The 15,987-nt window shown below is 50.2% G+C and overlaps 1 protein-coding gene across 6 annotated transcripts in view; it reads left to right on the top strand.

The window, feature by feature from the left end:
* Window positions 1-4,423: 4,423 nt before the first annotated feature.
* Window positions 4,424-15,987, top strand: part of RFFL (ring finger and FYVE like domain containing E3 ubiquitin protein ligase) — a 79,937-nt gene continuing 68,373 nt past the window's right edge. For 2 of the 6 annotated variants that reach the window (XM_077836700.1, XM_077836701.1), the window contains exon 1: window positions 4,424-4,574. In XM_077836700.1, the coding sequence (XP_077692826.1) occupies window positions 4,459-4,574 (116 nt within the window). In that variant the 5' untranslated portion in view covers window positions 4,424-4,458. Of the gene's footprint in view, window positions 4,575-5,589; window positions 5,651-7,645; window positions 7,776-15,987 lie in introns of those variants that run through there. The other 4 variants (XM_077836704.1, XM_077836702.1, XM_077836706.1 and 1 more) reach the window with 4 other exon arrangements.

The following is a 15,987-nucleotide window of genomic DNA, read 5'->3' on the forward strand; positions in this document are numbered from 1 at the left end:
TGAACAAAACCGGCCCCAGGACCGACCCCTGGGGCACTCCACTTGACACCGGCTGCCAACTAGACATGGAGCCATTGATCACTACCCGTTGAGCCCGACAATCTAGCCAGCTTTCTACCCACCCTATAGTGCATTCATCCAGCCCATACTTCCTTAACTTGCTGACAAGAATACTGTGGGAGACCGTGTCAAAAGCTTTGCTAAAGTCAAGAAACAATACATCCACTGCTTTCCCTTCATCCACAGAACCAGTAATCTCATGATAAAAGGCGATTAGATTAGTCAGGCATGACCTTCCCTTGGTGAATCCATGCTGGCTGTTCCTGATCACTTTCCTTTCATGCAAGTACTTCAAGATTGATTCTTTGAGGACCTGCTCCATGATTTTTCCAGGGACTGAGGTGAGGCTGACTGGCCTGTAGTTCCCAGGATCCTCCTTCTTCCCTTTTTTAAAGATTGGCACTACATTCGCCTTTTTCCAGTCATCCAGGACTTCCCCCGTTCGCCACGAGTTTTCAAAGATAATGGCCAATGGCTCTGCAATCACAGCCGCCAATTCCTTCAGCACTCTCGGATGCAACTCGTCCGGCCCCATGGACTTGTGCACGTCCAGCTTTTCTAAATAGTCCCTAACCACCTCTATCTCCACAGAGGGCTGGCCATCTCTTCCCCATTTTGTGATGCCCAGCGTAGCAGTCTGGGAGCTGACCTTGTTAGTGAAAACAGAGGCAAAAAAAGCATTGAGTACATTAGCTTTTTCCACATCCTCTGTCACTAGGTTGCCTCCCTCATTCAGTAAGGGGCCCACACTTTCCTTGGCTTTCTTCTTGTTGCCAACATACCTGAAGAAACCCTTCTTGTTACTCTTGACATCTCTCGCTAGCTGCAGCTCCAGGTGCGATTTGGCCCTCCTGATTTCATTCCTACATGCCCGAGCAATATTTTTATACTCTTCCCTGGTCATATGTCCAACCTTCCACTTCTTGTAAGCTTCTTTTTTATGTTTAAGATCCGCTAGGATTTCACCGTTAAGCCAAGCCGGTCGCCTGCCATATTTACTATTCTTTCGACTCATCGGGATGGTTTGTCCCTGTAACCTCAACAGGGATTCCTTGAAATACAGCCAGCTCTCCTGGACTCCTTTCCCCTTCAAGTTAGTCCCCCAGGGGATCCTGGCCATCCGTTCCCTGAGGGAGTCGAAGTCTGCTTTCCTGAAGTCCAGGGTCCGTATCCTGCTGCTTACCTTTCTTCCCTGCGTCAGGATCCTGAACTCAACCAACTCATGGTCACTGCCTCCCAGATTCCCATCCACTTTTGCTTCCCCCACTAATTCTACCTGGTTTGTGAGCAGCAGGTCAAGAAAAGCGCCCCCCCTAGTTGGCTCCTCTAGCACTTGCACCAGGAAATTGTCCCCTACGCTTTCCAAAAACTTCCTGGATTGTCTATGCACCGCAGTATTGCTCTCCCAGCAGATATCAGGAAAATTAAAGTCACCCATGAGAATCAGGGCATGCGATCTAGTAGCTTCCGTGAGCTGCCAAAAGAAAGCCTCATCTACCTCATCCCCCTGGTCCGGTGGTCTATAGCAGACTCCCACCACTACATCACTCTTGTTGCACACACTTCTAAACTTAATCCAGAGACACTCAGATTTTTCTACAGTTTCGTACCGGAGCTCTGAGCAGTCATACTGCTCCCTTACATACAGTGCTACTCCCCCACCTTTTCTGCCCTGCCTGTCCTTCCTGAACAGTTTATAACCATCCATGACAGTACTCCAGTCATGTGAGTTATCCCACCAAGTCTCTGTGATTCCAATCACATCATAGTTCCTTGACATTACCAGGACCTCCAGTTCTCCCTGCTTGTTTCCAAGGCTTTGTGCATTTGTATATAAGCACTTGAGATAACCTGTTGATCGCCCCTCATTCCCAGTATGAGGCAGGAGCCCTCCCCTCACAGACATTTCTGCCTGTGCTTCCTCCCGGTATCCCTCTTTCCCACTTACCTCAGGGCTTTGGTCTCCTTCCCCCGGTGAACCTAGTTTAAAGCCCTCCTCACTAGGTTAGCCAGCCTGCTGGCAAAGATGCTCTTCCCTCTCTTCGTAAGATGGAGCCCGTCTCTGCCCAGCACTCCTCCTTCATGGAACACCATTCCATGGTCAAAGAATCCAAAGCCTTCTCTCCGACACCACCTGCGTAGCCATTCGTTGACTTCCACGATTCGACGGTCCCTACCCAGGCCTTTTCCTTCCAGAAGAAACTGGAGAGCGTGGACTGTGGGGAATGAGTGGGTTGGGAAGTAGGGGATGTGTGGTGGGAGATAGGGGGAGAACAGAGGGGTGGACATGAGGAGCTCTATGAAAGACCGCCTCCAAATGTCAGGGTGGCTATTTTGAGTGAGTGAGTGGGTGGGTGGGAAGTAGGCAGAGAGGCAAGGGGAGATTGGAAGAGTTCTGTCCTTCCTTTCCTGTCTCCTTCTTCCAAAGGCCCTAAGCCCTGTTGCAATAGTTTGATTTCACAGCTTCCCCACACTATGGATGACTGTAGTGACTCATCTCATGCCCCCAACTGGGGCAGAACATATGCAAATATTCAGAAGCAAGGAAATGAAGAAGAAACTCGAAGCAACTGCTAGTTCTCAGAGTATGTTTCACAATCATGGAGCTGTGATGCAAAAGGTTTGGAGGAAATTGCTAAGCAGAGAAGGCTTAAACTGCATAAAGCCGAGCTATACTGCTACAAGCTATCAATCCTTACACTTCAGGGAATAAGCTGCTTACCAGAAGGGGTCAGGAAGAAATATCCTTCCTGGATCAGCGTACAGAGCCGATTTGGTGTTTTATGCCTTCCTCTGAAGCAACAGAGACAGGCTGCTGCTGACGGCAGAATACTGGACTAGACAGACCATCGCTTAGAGTGGGGCAGTTCCTACCTTCTTAGTGTTGGCTGTGAGGTAAATAACGGGGGCGAGTTTCATGACAGAGATAATGTCCTGAGTCTTCTGGCTGCATTTCAAGCACTTTGAAGAGGTAAAGTGTGATGTAAGTGGCATGTATGGTTTTATCAGTGATGTTATGGTTATAGGGTCTTGCCTTCAGCTGAAAGGTAGGGGTCAGTGCAAGAGGCAGGATCTTGGATTCAGCAGCCAGAGCCGTGTGGCAAAGCATGACTTCCAACCAAAGTTGACTTTCCCTACATTTATAATGAAATCATGGTTGAACATGGCTTGTGTCCTAAATATAATGAGAATCTGGCTAAGCATCTTGGTGCCTACACCCAGCTCTCCTCTAATGCAAGCTATGCAGTGTGTTCCTTATACAGAGGGAGATAAGGCACCTTAGATAGTTTTCCAAATGCAGGAGATGAAATTGAAAACAGAGTGAAAAATGCATTCTGAGACATCCCTATCAACTGAAACAAATCTGATGGGAGCTGCTATGGCTGGAGGCTGCTAGGGCAAACAAGATGGTCAAATATCTCATAGAAGTGAGATTATCTTGTATGTACTTGACAGTACCTTTCTGCAGGGAGGACTCAATAGCACTCCACCACTGTGATATGTGCATACAGCTGCAAGTTAGTGGAAAACTGCAAAGTGGCCAGGGATTTTTAATATGCACCCAGAGCAGACATGATCTCACTCTTTGCCCCCCAAAAGCCAGAAACAGTAATCGCAGTGGAACTCAATGCATCAAAGAGAAGGAAGAGCAGCTGTGACTCCGGCCAGGATCTGAACCCCCAGCAGGGCTGGTCTTGGGTTCAGATTTATTCCCCCAGTTGAGTCCCATGCAGGGATTCAAACCCTAAGCCAGCTCTTGCTTGGGTAAATGTTTGAACCCAGATCCATGTCCCACGGGTCAGGGGCGTCAGATCTTAGACCCAGGCCCTGCTTCACGGGATGATGTTGGAACCTGGACTCTGCCTGGGGCCATTCAGATTTGATCCTGAAACAGGGCCCTGCCCAGGGTTATGAAGCTCCAGCTAGGTCGGGCCTGGGACTTTGCTCTTGGAGTCCAAGGGTGGGATTTACAAGGTGAGGGGACCCTGGCACCAGGCTCTGTAGTGGGGTGAGGCTAGGGTGACCAGATGTTCCAATATTAGGGGCTTTATTTTATATAAGCAACTCTACCCCACTCCCTGAAAGAATTCCTGATTTTTCACACTTGCTAGCTAGGTGAGGGGACCCGCCCCTGCCTCGGGCGGGATTCGAACCCTCTGTCCCAGGGACGAGTTATTTCCGCCCTCATGGTCTAAGCACCACTCCCGGCCTGAGTTGCGCTGCCCCCGCCTCCCCACCAGCGGTCGCTGTGGCGGCGCCGGCCGGCAGGGCCGAGAGGCCGCTCTAGCCCTCCTCTCGCTGGCTTCCACCGCTCTGGCCCACGTCTCTTTGGCTGGCGGCGCCGGGGTGGGGAGTTGTCATAGCGCCGCCGCCGCGCGGTGCGGAGGGGGAGGTTCGATGCAGGCGCCAGCGCCCTTCCCCTCCCCTCCCCCTCCCCCCGCCCTCGCCGGAGGGGACGGCCCGGGCCGGGTGATACCAGAGACACCCCCTCCCGGGAGCGAGGGGCAGAGCAGGTGAGGGGGACGGGGGGCGGGAGAGAGGCGGGGGGGCTGCCCGGGGTTTTGGGGGGGCGGGAGAGAGGCGGGGGGGGCTGCCCGGGGTTTTGGGGGAGGCGGGGGGGGCTTCCTGGGGTGGGGGGGCTGCCCGGGGTTGGGGAAGGCAGGAGGGGCGGGGGTCAGGAGACAGGCGGGGGGGCTGCCCGGGGTTGGGGGGGCAGGAGAGAGGAGGGGGGGGCAGGTGGGGGGGGGCTGCCTGGAGTTGGGGGGGTGGGAGAGAGGTGGGGGGGCTGCCTGGGGTTTTGGGGGGAGCAGGAGGGAGGGAGGGATGGGCTGCCCGGGGTTGGGGGGGCAGGAGAGAGGCGGGGGGCAGGAGAAGGGGGGGCTGCCCAGGGTTTGGGGGGGCGGGAGAGAGGCAGGGGGCTGCCTGGGGTTGGGGGGGCAGGAGAGAGGTGGGGGGGTTGCCCAGGGTTTTGGGGGGAGCAGAAGGGAGGGAGGGATGGGCTGCCCGGGGTTGGGGGGGCAGGAGAGGCGGGGGGCAGGAGAGAGGCGGTGGGGTTGCCTGGGGTTTTGGGGGGGCGGGAGAGAGGCAGGGGGGCTGCCCGGGGTTGGGGGGGCAGAAGAGAGGCAGGGGGCTGCCCGGGGTTTTGGGGGGAGCAGGAGGGACGGATGGGCTGCCTGGGGTTGGGGGGGCAGGAGAGAGGCGGGGGGAGCTGCCCGGGGTTGGGGGAGGCAGAAGGGGCGGGGGTCAGGAGAGAGGCGGGGGGGGGGGGCTGCCTGGGGGTGGGGGGGGCAGGAGAGAGGCGGAGGGGCTGCCTGGGGTTGGGGGGCAGGAGAGAGGTGGGGGGGCTGCCTGGGTTGGGGGGGCTGTCCCGGGGGGGTAGGAGAGAAGTGTGTGGGGGAGGTGTTGGGGGGTCATTGGGCTTTGTTCTCTCTTGGGCAGGGGGTGAGGCGAAGGGGGCTGTATTGCTGCGGAGGGGTTGGTGAAGGGTTGGAGAGCCCCTTAACAAAGTCTTGTGGGTAAAGCCTGAGCTTGTGGGGACTGGGAGTTAGGAGCTGCTGTATTTCTAACTCTCGCTGCAGTGTGCTGGCAAGTAAGTCCCCTTCCCTCTCTGTGTGCCTCGCTTTCCCCATTTGTCCAACGGCCACAGTGACACTGAACCCCCTGGCAGAGGGTTTTGAGACTCAGTTAGCTACTATGTGTAAATGCTGCCAGACAGTGGAGTGCTGTGGAAGTGTCAAGTGTTGTTATTTTGCCTAAACTGTTTGCTGTCATGTGCATTTTATCATGTCCAAAGTCCTTGCTCATTTGGTACAATGCCAGTGGCACCAGGATGCTGTTTTCTTGATGTAATGGAGCCAAACTAGTTTCTCAATGAATAACTTTACCCGTATAGTGGAAATACCCTTCCTGTTTTTATGTCATAAACAAAATCAGGCAAAAATTAAATATTTATCTTAAAGTGTAAACAACGATGGAAATGTTAACAGGAAGGCAAAGGGGCATTATCTGTGAGCCAGGTGAAAAGTTAAGGTAGTTTGCCTGTTCTTCAGAGGCTTTTTCCTGTAATCTAGACAAAGTGTTGCTGGGGAAGTAATGACATGCCTTGTCAAGGTAGGCTTCTAACAAACATTGCAGTATTATGATTAATTGTACATAAGTGTCTCACATTGAAAACTCACTTACACATAGTCCAGTCTGAATTTGTACAGATTAGGCACTTGGTGGGCGGGGAAGGAAGCACCTGCAAGTACTTTACACGTTTTGAACATTCATGGAAGGACTCTTGCACTTCATAACAGTTCATGTATCTTAATCTAATGTATCTTTATGATAGCAGAAGGCAAGCCAATACTGTAGAGGTAAGCATGACATAAGAATTTAGCTAGCTAGAAGAATTTAGCTTTACAGTTCACAGATTCTAGTAGTGTGCAAGGTGATGTTTAATCTGCCAAGAGAGATGGAAGTGTGTGTCATTTATGTATTGTTTACTAAGACTCTGCATTGCCACTAATTTTTTTTTCACAGAATATGTATATGTTATGTCCTAGAGCATGTTGTGCAATTCTTAATTAGATGTTCTCTTTAGAGAACTATAATGCTATGGTGTATTAAGTTGTATTACTCGGTCTTTCTCACTTGACTGGATCAATAAGGAACTGGACTAAGGGAAATACTTCTCTAGTTTCAGCACTCCCTTTCATTACGCTGGTGATTGGAAAATAAAGTAATTTTTTATTTAGGATTATCTTTCTGCAGGTTTGAAGGCAGTGGGGGGTTTCTTTTTCTTACGCTAGCTGTACTAACTGCAAATTGATACGGCATAGATGGCTACAGTAATCCTTTTTGGTTTTGTTCGAAATTTACTCAGTGTAATAATTTTCACTAGTACCATTTTATTTTGTCAGTTCCAAATAAATTGAAGAGTAGTGGGGGTGAACTATCTGTGTTCAAACAATATTTTTATATTATTTCCTGTATGTTCTAGATCAGTGGTCCTCAACCTATTTACCATTGTGGCATACACATGCAGCTCTCTGTGTTTGGTGGGCCTCATCCACACACAATATACCAGGAGTGGCCAAACTTACTGAACCTCCAAGCTGCATACAATAATCTTCAGAAGTTGGAGAGCCGCAAGAAACACACAACCTGCCCTATGGGGCGGCACCTGCTGGGCTGTGGGGCTTCTGTCCCGATGCTCCCCCCGAGGGCTAAAGTCCTTAACCCCCTCCCGGCAGAAGCCCCATGTCTTACCACACTGCCGCAGGGCAGAAGCTCCGAGCTCCCGCCTTGCCCAGTCTTGAAGGTGGAGAATGGATGGGGTGCTTGGGGAGCTCCAGGAGCCGCACCTTTGACTGTGAAAGAGCTGCATGCGACTCGTGAGCCACCGTTTAGCCCACCTGCAATATACTCTACCTGTACGTCCCTGAAAATGTCACATGGGCCACAGCTCTGTGCTGATTGGGCCGTGGGTTGAGAACCACTGTTCTAGACCCTCCCTTCTCTCATATTCAAAATACTATGTCCCTATAACAACTTCTGTGTTCACAGTGTTGGTGGTGAGAAGGATTTGTGGTTATATCAGCAAGCTGCCCTATGGATAAACATAACTGGCTTTAATGGAACAACTGGGTCCAATGAAACAAATTGATCCACCTAAATCCATTATCGTGTCTACTACACTGGCCAGTGCTGGCTGCTTCAGGATGCATCCTGTGAGTGGTTGGGGAACTGTCTAACTATACAGCAGAGGGGTTTGGGCATTTCCTCTGTCAGTATTAATCAGACTTTAATGAAAGCAAAGATATCTTCCACTGTAATTTATGTCTGTGGATAAATGTTTATTTACCCATGCCTTTACTGAGGTGAAATAGACTTCCACAGGTTTCCACAAGAGTCATGCCCTTTGAATGGAGTGTCCCCGTACCCTCTCTTCCTATGCTTGCAGGATTAAAAATAAAATTAAGGCAGAAAGCCATACAATAATATCTTTAAACTATCTGGGGCTTGTTAGCATACTAGATGCATTTATTTTGTCAATCTAATTCCTTCCTCCCTTCCCCATCCCAAACCTGTATTCCCTGTCTTTGTTGTTGGCTTTGGAAGTACATGCTTTTAATTTTCATAGCTAAAGATGTACTGATTACTTGTAATACTGTAGCCTTGTAATTCAACCCACCAAGTTTGTTGGTTTCATTTACTTATAACCTAGACCGGGGTGGGCAAACTACGGCCTGGGGGTCGCATCCAGCCCTTCAGACGTTTTAATCTGGCCCTCGAGCTACCGACGGGGAGTGGAGTCCGGGGCTTGCCTTGCACCACACGTGCCGTGGCTCTGCACGGCTCCCGGAAGCAGCGGCATGTCCTCCCTCCGGCTCCTACGCATACAGGCAGCCTGGGGGCTCCACACACTGCCCCTGCCCCAAGCGCCAGCCTTGCAGCTCCCATTGACTGGGAACTGTGAGCATTCATGGCCCGCCATACAATTTCCATACCCTGATGTGGCCCTCGGGCCAGTTTGCCCACTGCTGACCTAGACTGTAAATTCTTTGGGGGCAGGGACTGATTTAAATGTTTGTTCAGTGCCTACATATTTTGGAAGGAATATTAAATCTAATGTTTCAGGCCTTAAACTAGTCTCTATAGAGATCATGGTGAAACCTCATGTCAAGGCAGGCTATCCTACAGCTGTCTACTGTGGGGATCATACACCTTTCTCTTGAGGTATCTGGTTAGGCTTACTCAGTTTCTCTAAACTGGAGGTGAGGCTGATCAATCTGTAATTCCTGGAAACTCCTCAAGGCTTTTTTTTCTAGAAGATACATTTCCACATTAGTGACTTTCAAGTCTTTAGAAAAAATTTTTTCTTTTAGAGCAGGAGTGGGCAAACTTTTTGGCCTGAGGGCCACATCTGGGTATGGAAATGGTATGGAGGGCCATGAATGCTCACGAAATTGGGGGTTGGGGTGCAGGAGGAGGTGAGGGCTCCAGAGGGGGAGGGCAGGGGCAGCGTGTGGAGTCCCCTAGCTGACCCTACCTGTAGGAGTCGGAGGGGGGACATGCCGCTGTTTCCAGGAGTAACGTGGAGCCATAGCATGCGCAGAGCGGGGCAAGCCCCCGACCCTGCTCCCTGGCGAGAGCTCGAGGGCCGGATTAAAATGTTTAAAGGGCTGGATGTGGTTCCCGGGCCGTAGTTTGCCCACCCATGTTTTAGAGACAAGATGCATCCTTTTCAGGATCTCCCAATATCTATTGAGTACCTAGTAATTTACTGCACTTGAGTTTCTCAATTTGCTCTAGAATACTAATTAGATTTCCTTTTTTGGTAAAGCCACACTGACTTCCTATGTCAGGTAAGGTTTGAATAGGAATTGGTATGCCTTCATTTGTTTAGCTTGCCCCAAGAGCTAAACTATGTAAGTTGGGTTTTAACCTATGTAAGAGTGCTCACACACAAAAATGCATTGATTTAACTACATTAGTGCAACATCACACCCTTAGGTGCACTAGTGCAACTTGTATGTGTAGATCAGGGGTCGGCAACCTATGGCACGCGTGCCAAACACGGCACGTGAGCCGATTTTTAATGGCACGCTGCTGCCTGCCGGGTCCCAGCCACCAGCCCCGCTCAGCCCGCTGCCGAACCCCCGGGACCCCGGCAGGCAGCAGCGTGCCATTAAAAATCCTGCCTGCCCTGGCCTGCCCTCCCCCCCCCCCCCCCCCCCCGTGGGGGCAGGGTGAAGAAGGTTAGTCCTGCTGGCTACTGCTGCAGGGCAGGCAAGCTCCCTCCTCCCCCGCCTCTTCCCCCAGCCTGCTGGGTTGCTGCCCCTCCTCCTCTCCCTCCCTGCTGCCCATCAGCTGATGGCCCTTGCCACGGAGGGGGAGAAGCGGAGCCTGCAGCGCACTCGCTGCTTTGGGGAGGAGGGGGAGAAGAGTTGGGGACAGGGCCTTGGGGACGGGGTGTGGAATCAGGGCATGTCCCCTCCAGCCCCCTGCCATGAGCCACTCTGGGCAGGGGTCTGGGAGCAGTCCCATGACCCTAGCCCACACCCCCAGCCCTCTGCCCTGATCCCTGCACCCCCCTCACACACTCCTAGCCCTGACTCCAGCCCTCCCCCACAGACCCAGCCCCCCCATGCCCTGATTCCTGCACCCCCTCACATGCCCCCAGCCCTCTGCTATGACTCCTGCACCCGCCACACCCCATGCCCTGGCTCTTGCACCCCCCACATTCCCACCCCCACTCTGAGCACCAAATGGGAGTTCCTGCACACTCTCCCCCCTCCCCCCCAAACATTCCCACCTGCACCCCTTGCACCAAATGGGAGCTGCCCAGGTAAGCACTCCACACCCAAACCTCCCGCCCCAACCCTGAGCCCCCTCTGTCATTCTAGCTCTTGGCCAGGCCCAACACCCCAACCTCCAGCCTGCTCCTTCACCCCCAGCTCTGTGCTCAGTGCACTCCCACCCTCAGCTTAGTGCAGAGAAAGAGGAAGAGAATGGGCGAGAACCAGGGAGAAGGTAGGTACCCACTCTATGTGGGCAGGGCTGGGATCCCAGACCGGCAGTGGGCTGAGCTGCTCGGCCCACTGCTGGTCTGGGGTCCCGGCCACTGGCCCCGTTCAGCCTGCTTCTGGTCTGGGGTTCTGGCTGCCAGGCCCTTGTCAGCCGGGGTCCTGGTCGCAGGCCCCGCTCAGCCCGCTGCCGGCCTAGGTGAACGAAATCCCAGGCTGGCAGCAGGCTGGCGGCGTAAGATCAGCATTTTAATTTAATTTTAAATGAAGCTTCTTAAACATTTTGAAAACCTTGTTTACTTTACATATGACAATAGTTTTAGTTATATAATAAATAGACTTATAGAGAGAGACCTTGTAAAAAACATTAAAATGTATTACTGGCACGCAAAACCTTAAATTAAAGTGAATAAATGAAGACTCAGTACACCACTTCTGAAAGGTTGCCGACTCATGATGTAGATCAAGCTTATGTTGATATTGTCCCTTGTCAGTGTCAAAACAATCTGCTCTAAAAGCAGTCATTCTATGGTATCAGTAAATCGCTTCTTCGTACCATACCGTTCAGTCAGTTTTGTGGTTGTTAAAATCACCCACTGTAAACATTTGCTAATGAGAGGTTATTTATAGTGCTTTCGGTTTATGTGCAATGATGATATGTTTTGTAGGCTTGCATCATGCATTCATAGTTTTCTTACACATTCACGTCAATATTCCTTTGGAACTTTTTTCTCTTTAGATATCTGTGGCTCAGGCAAGGCACTGAGCAATGGAATTCTTTGGATGGGAGGGGTGGTGGGTAGCAAGTTAAAGCTGCATTGTACCTTGCAACTAGTAACTGATACAACACAACTTTGGTAACTCTGCTGTGGTTCCCGTGAGGAGAGTTGGATTGGTGGACCCTTTGTCCTTTAACTAGTTGCAGTGAGCTACTTTTATTCATCACATCTCTAATGGGGTCTTCACAGGTACCTGGTTTTGTAATTTTGAGCACAAATGGGTCCTGGAGTCCTGAAATAATTTTTTTTAGAATGATCAGTATCTCTATAATTATAGCAGGATGAATGGCTTCTGTGTTTAGACAATTAGCATTTTTTCTCATGTGAATCCAGGAAACTCTTCCCATATGTGCCTGACATTCTAGGCTAATTGCAGAGACGGGTGAAATGTGAAGCCTAATAGATGGTTGGAGGGTGTTTTGGGGGGTGGGGTGATTAAACAATAATGAAACTGTTAGATGCTTGCAGGGAAACACTGCTGCCTGTGTGTGGACTTTGCACTGGAGAAAGTTTCAATTGTTCCAAAGCAGGGCTTGCTCTAAAATGTAGCTTTTGTGACTGCTAGTAGCATAGTTGTCTAAATTACTGACTCTCTTGAGGCCATTATACAAGCATTGCAAAATGTTTTTGGAAACAGTTTATTTTATGATTCAAATAAAGCTTTGTCTTAAATGTCCCTTCCTACTTTATAATCAAAAACCTAGAAATTGAGGAAGAGAATTCTTATATTTTTTAATTCACAGTATGCTGCAATTCAAAATTCAGGTTCTTCAAACTGGAGACTGATATTTGCGTAGTTCATGCCTTGTAGTTTTTAAAGAAATTGAAAAACTTGTCAGGTGTTGTATGTGATCACTTGTTTCCTTATAAGGTCAGTCAGCTTCTGTTCTGTGTTGCTATTTCATATCATTTTGGTGCACAGGGACCTCTGTTACCATAAGTAAGGGCAAGTTTACACTACAAAATTAAGTCAACCTAAGTTACGTTGATGTACAGCCGCCACAATAATTAAATCACTTTTACACATCCACAGTACACTCCTTGTGTCTGTGGTGCATGTCCTCACTAGCAGAGCTTGCACTGATGCAGAGAGCAGTGCACCATCTGTAGTTACCCCACTGAGCAACTTGCCACCGTCTAGCGCATAGTATTTTGGGAAGGGTTTGCACGGCCTCTTGGGGGCAAATGAGTCACACAGGGCTGACTGGAAACATGGTGCAGTTTTCTCTAACCCATAATGTTATCTCCATCCCATAATGTTTCACGCCTCTTTTCAAAAGCCCCACAACCCACTCCATCTGTGTGAGAAGGATGGATCCTGCAAAGCTCTGCATTGTTGTGATGAGCCTTGCAAGCATGGCGCGCCTGATCCTGCGGTATTTGCAGAGCTGCCAGAGGAGCTACAGGGAACATGATGACTCCTTGCAGGCTAGGTTGCTGTGGGACATAGAAAGAAACAATTCAAGGTGGTTGTTGGATTCACAGAGCAGCTGCAGAGGTGGAGTGCTGGTTCGGAACCTTAGAAACAAGCACTGACTGTTGGGATCACATTGTTATGCAGGTATGGGATGACTTGCAGTGTCCACAGAATTTTTGGATGTGCAAGGCCACATTCCTAGGTGTGCTTGTGTGTGTGTGTAGCTTTCCCAAGCCCTCCAGCAGAGTGACACCAAAATGAGAGCTGCACTGACCGTGGAAAGGCAATTGGCGATTGCTAGTGATCAGTTGGGGATCAATTTGGAGTAGGGAAATTCACTGTGGGGGTTGCTGTGATGCAAGAATGCAGGGCCATTAATTGCGTCCTGCTATGAAGGACTGTGACTTTGGGCAATGTGTAGGACATATTGGATGATTTTGCAGAAATGGTGTTTCTGAACTGTGGTGGAGTGATAGTGGCACACATACCCCTATTTTGGCACCAGACCACCTTGCCACAGAGTACATCAACGGAAAAGGATACTTTTCTATGGTATTGCAAGCATTGTGGATCACCAGGGATGTTTTACTGACATCAGCGCAGGATGGTAAAGGAAGCTGCATACACACACATCTTTAAGAACATAGGCTTGTTCAGAAAGCTGCAAGCAGGGACTTTCTTTCCAGACCGGAGGATTACCACTGGGGATGTTGAAATGCCAGTAGTGATCCTGGGAGACCCAGCCTACCCCTTACTCCCGTGGCTCATGAAGCCGTACACCAGCCACCTTGACAGCAGCAAGAAGCGCTTTAACAACAGGCTCAGCAGGTGCAGAATGACCGTTGAATGTGCCTTTGGCTGTTTGAAAAGCTGCTGGTGCTGTCTACTCATGAGATTTGATCTCAGCGGAAAGAAAATCCCAATGGCTATAGCTGCTTGCTGTGTGCTTCATAATATCTGTGAAACAAAGGGGGAAAAGTTTCTGCTGGGGTGAAGGGTGGAGGTGGAATGGCTGTCTGCTGATTTTGAGCAGCCAGATACTAGGGTTGTAAGAAGAGCTCAACAGGGAGCTATATTGATTAGGGAGTCTTTGAAAGACCATTTTAATAGTGACCCACAGTAAAGTATGTTGCTGTAGTGTGCTCTTCTTGGCATTGGTTTTTTTGAACCCCGGTATGAACCTTATAATGAGTGCTCAGTGTGTAGTAATATAACATTGAAAATGAATGTACCTATTGCCATTATCTGTGAATGATGTCAGACTCACCCAGCATATGTTGTGAACTAATAAAGATGAATTAAGTTTCCATAAATAGACTTTTATTCCAAACCCATGCAAACAGACATATTTATAAATGAATTAAACTTTATAAATACAAGGAAAAGAACCTTTGAAGGGGAAAGAACATTCATTTTCATTTCACAAACACCAACTGTATCTCTCACAGGTCAGTGTGTGTGTGGCTGTGATTGCCTGTACTCTCCTTCAGGGTGGAGTGATGGGGTAGTGCATCAGCCCCGGATTTCCTGGGAATGTGTGTAGGGAGGTCCCAGAATGCAACTATCTATGGGCTGCAGAGGAAGGCGAGCACGGATCTGTTGAACCTGAAGATCAACAGGAGTCTCCAGCATCTCTCGTTTGCTGCTTGAGAAGTGCTAGCATCTCCTGCTGCTCTCTCTCTCCTTTTCCTTTGCTTTTCTCCTCTCCATTCTATCCCTGTCCTTTCTGTCTTTGAGGGCGATCCTCCAAGCTCTGTGCTCAGTATCCGAAGCACCAGAAGCTTGCAGGATCTCTTGAAACATGTCACTACACGTCCTCTTCCTTCTTCTTCTTATCTGACTGAGCCGCTCCGCTGGTGTGGATGGAGAGACCCTCAAGGTCACATTTCCAGATGCAAAAGATACAGTACACAGAGGTACTATTGAGAGTGTATTCACAAGATAAACGGAAACTTGGTATCCTGAACTCACTCCCCGTCATCCACACAAGTTACAGGCACTACATTCTCACTTCTCCTTGGGATTCATAGAGCACAGCGGCAGTCCCAGCCATGGTGAATACCGCCCAAAGACGGGGCGAGTTGGGACAATGGGGGTGTGGTAGCTCATGGGCATGACTATATGTGGTTAGGGGAATTGAACTGAATGCTGGTACCGTTTTCCACAGGCAGTGGGTGATGTTAGCTGAGATCTCACTCCTGCGTGCAATGGAGGCTGAAAGGGAACAGCTCCTGCATGCGTCTGTCTGCAGACCGGGACCCTATGCTGCTAGCCTGTGCGCTGCAATGGTGCCTGCTGAAGTAATTGCTGAGTGGTGTGGGAAAGTGTCCTATTGTGGCGGAAGAAATAAGGCAGCCCCACCCAGAAACCTTGGGCAGAGGATTGCAGACTACCTCCAGGAAAGTTTCCTCGAGATCTTTATGGAGGATTCATGGGACATCCCAGTGCACTTAAACAAATTATTGTGCAGGGCCCCCTTGGCCTAATTGTACAAGGGAGTGAGAAGCAGATAGCAACTTTGCATCTATTGATTATTTCACTACCTGTTCAAGCATGATTTAAAAAAGAGTAAATGAACAGAGGTGTCCCTGCAGTTTCAAAGCAAATTGCGCACTTACCAGAGGTTCCTTTCCCTGCATCAGGCTTGCCCATGCTGGACTGTAGGGACTGGCTCGACTGGTCTGGAATAAACAGGTCCTGGCTGGCTGCACCACTGGATCCCCCGGTCATCTGTCCCCCATACTACTCCTCCCTTGTCCAACATCACCTCCTCACTATTCACTCAGGGGCCTGTGATTCTGACTCCCCCGAAGTACCACGGGGCTCTTCGGGGTGGTCTCAGCCGAGGATGGCACGCAGCTCTTTGTAAAAGTGGCATATCTGCGGCTCGGCACCAGAACAACTGTTAGCATCCCTGGCCTTCTGGTATGCCTGCCGCAGCTTCTTGGCTTTCATGTGGCACTGCTACGGGACCCTCTTTTAGCCCTTCTCCCTCATGCCCCAAGCGGTCTGCTCGCAGATATGGACGTTTCTACAGCTAGATCGTAGCTGTGCCTGCACAGTCTTCTCCCCACAGACACGGGAGCTCCACCAGCTGCTGTGTACTCCAGGCAGGAGCACGTCTGCGGCGTGTAACCAGCATGGTCAGCTGGGCAGTCGCTAGGTGAGCTGTCCGTGCTAAACAAACAGAAAATGGAATTTCAGAAATCTATGAGCG

This window comes from Eretmochelys imbricata, chromosome 17 (genome assembly GCF_965152235.1).
Source record: "Eretmochelys imbricata isolate rEreImb1 chromosome 17, rEreImb1.hap1, whole genome shotgun sequence".
Classification (NCBI taxonomy): Eukaryota; Metazoa; Chordata; order Testudines; family Cheloniidae; genus Eretmochelys; species Eretmochelys imbricata.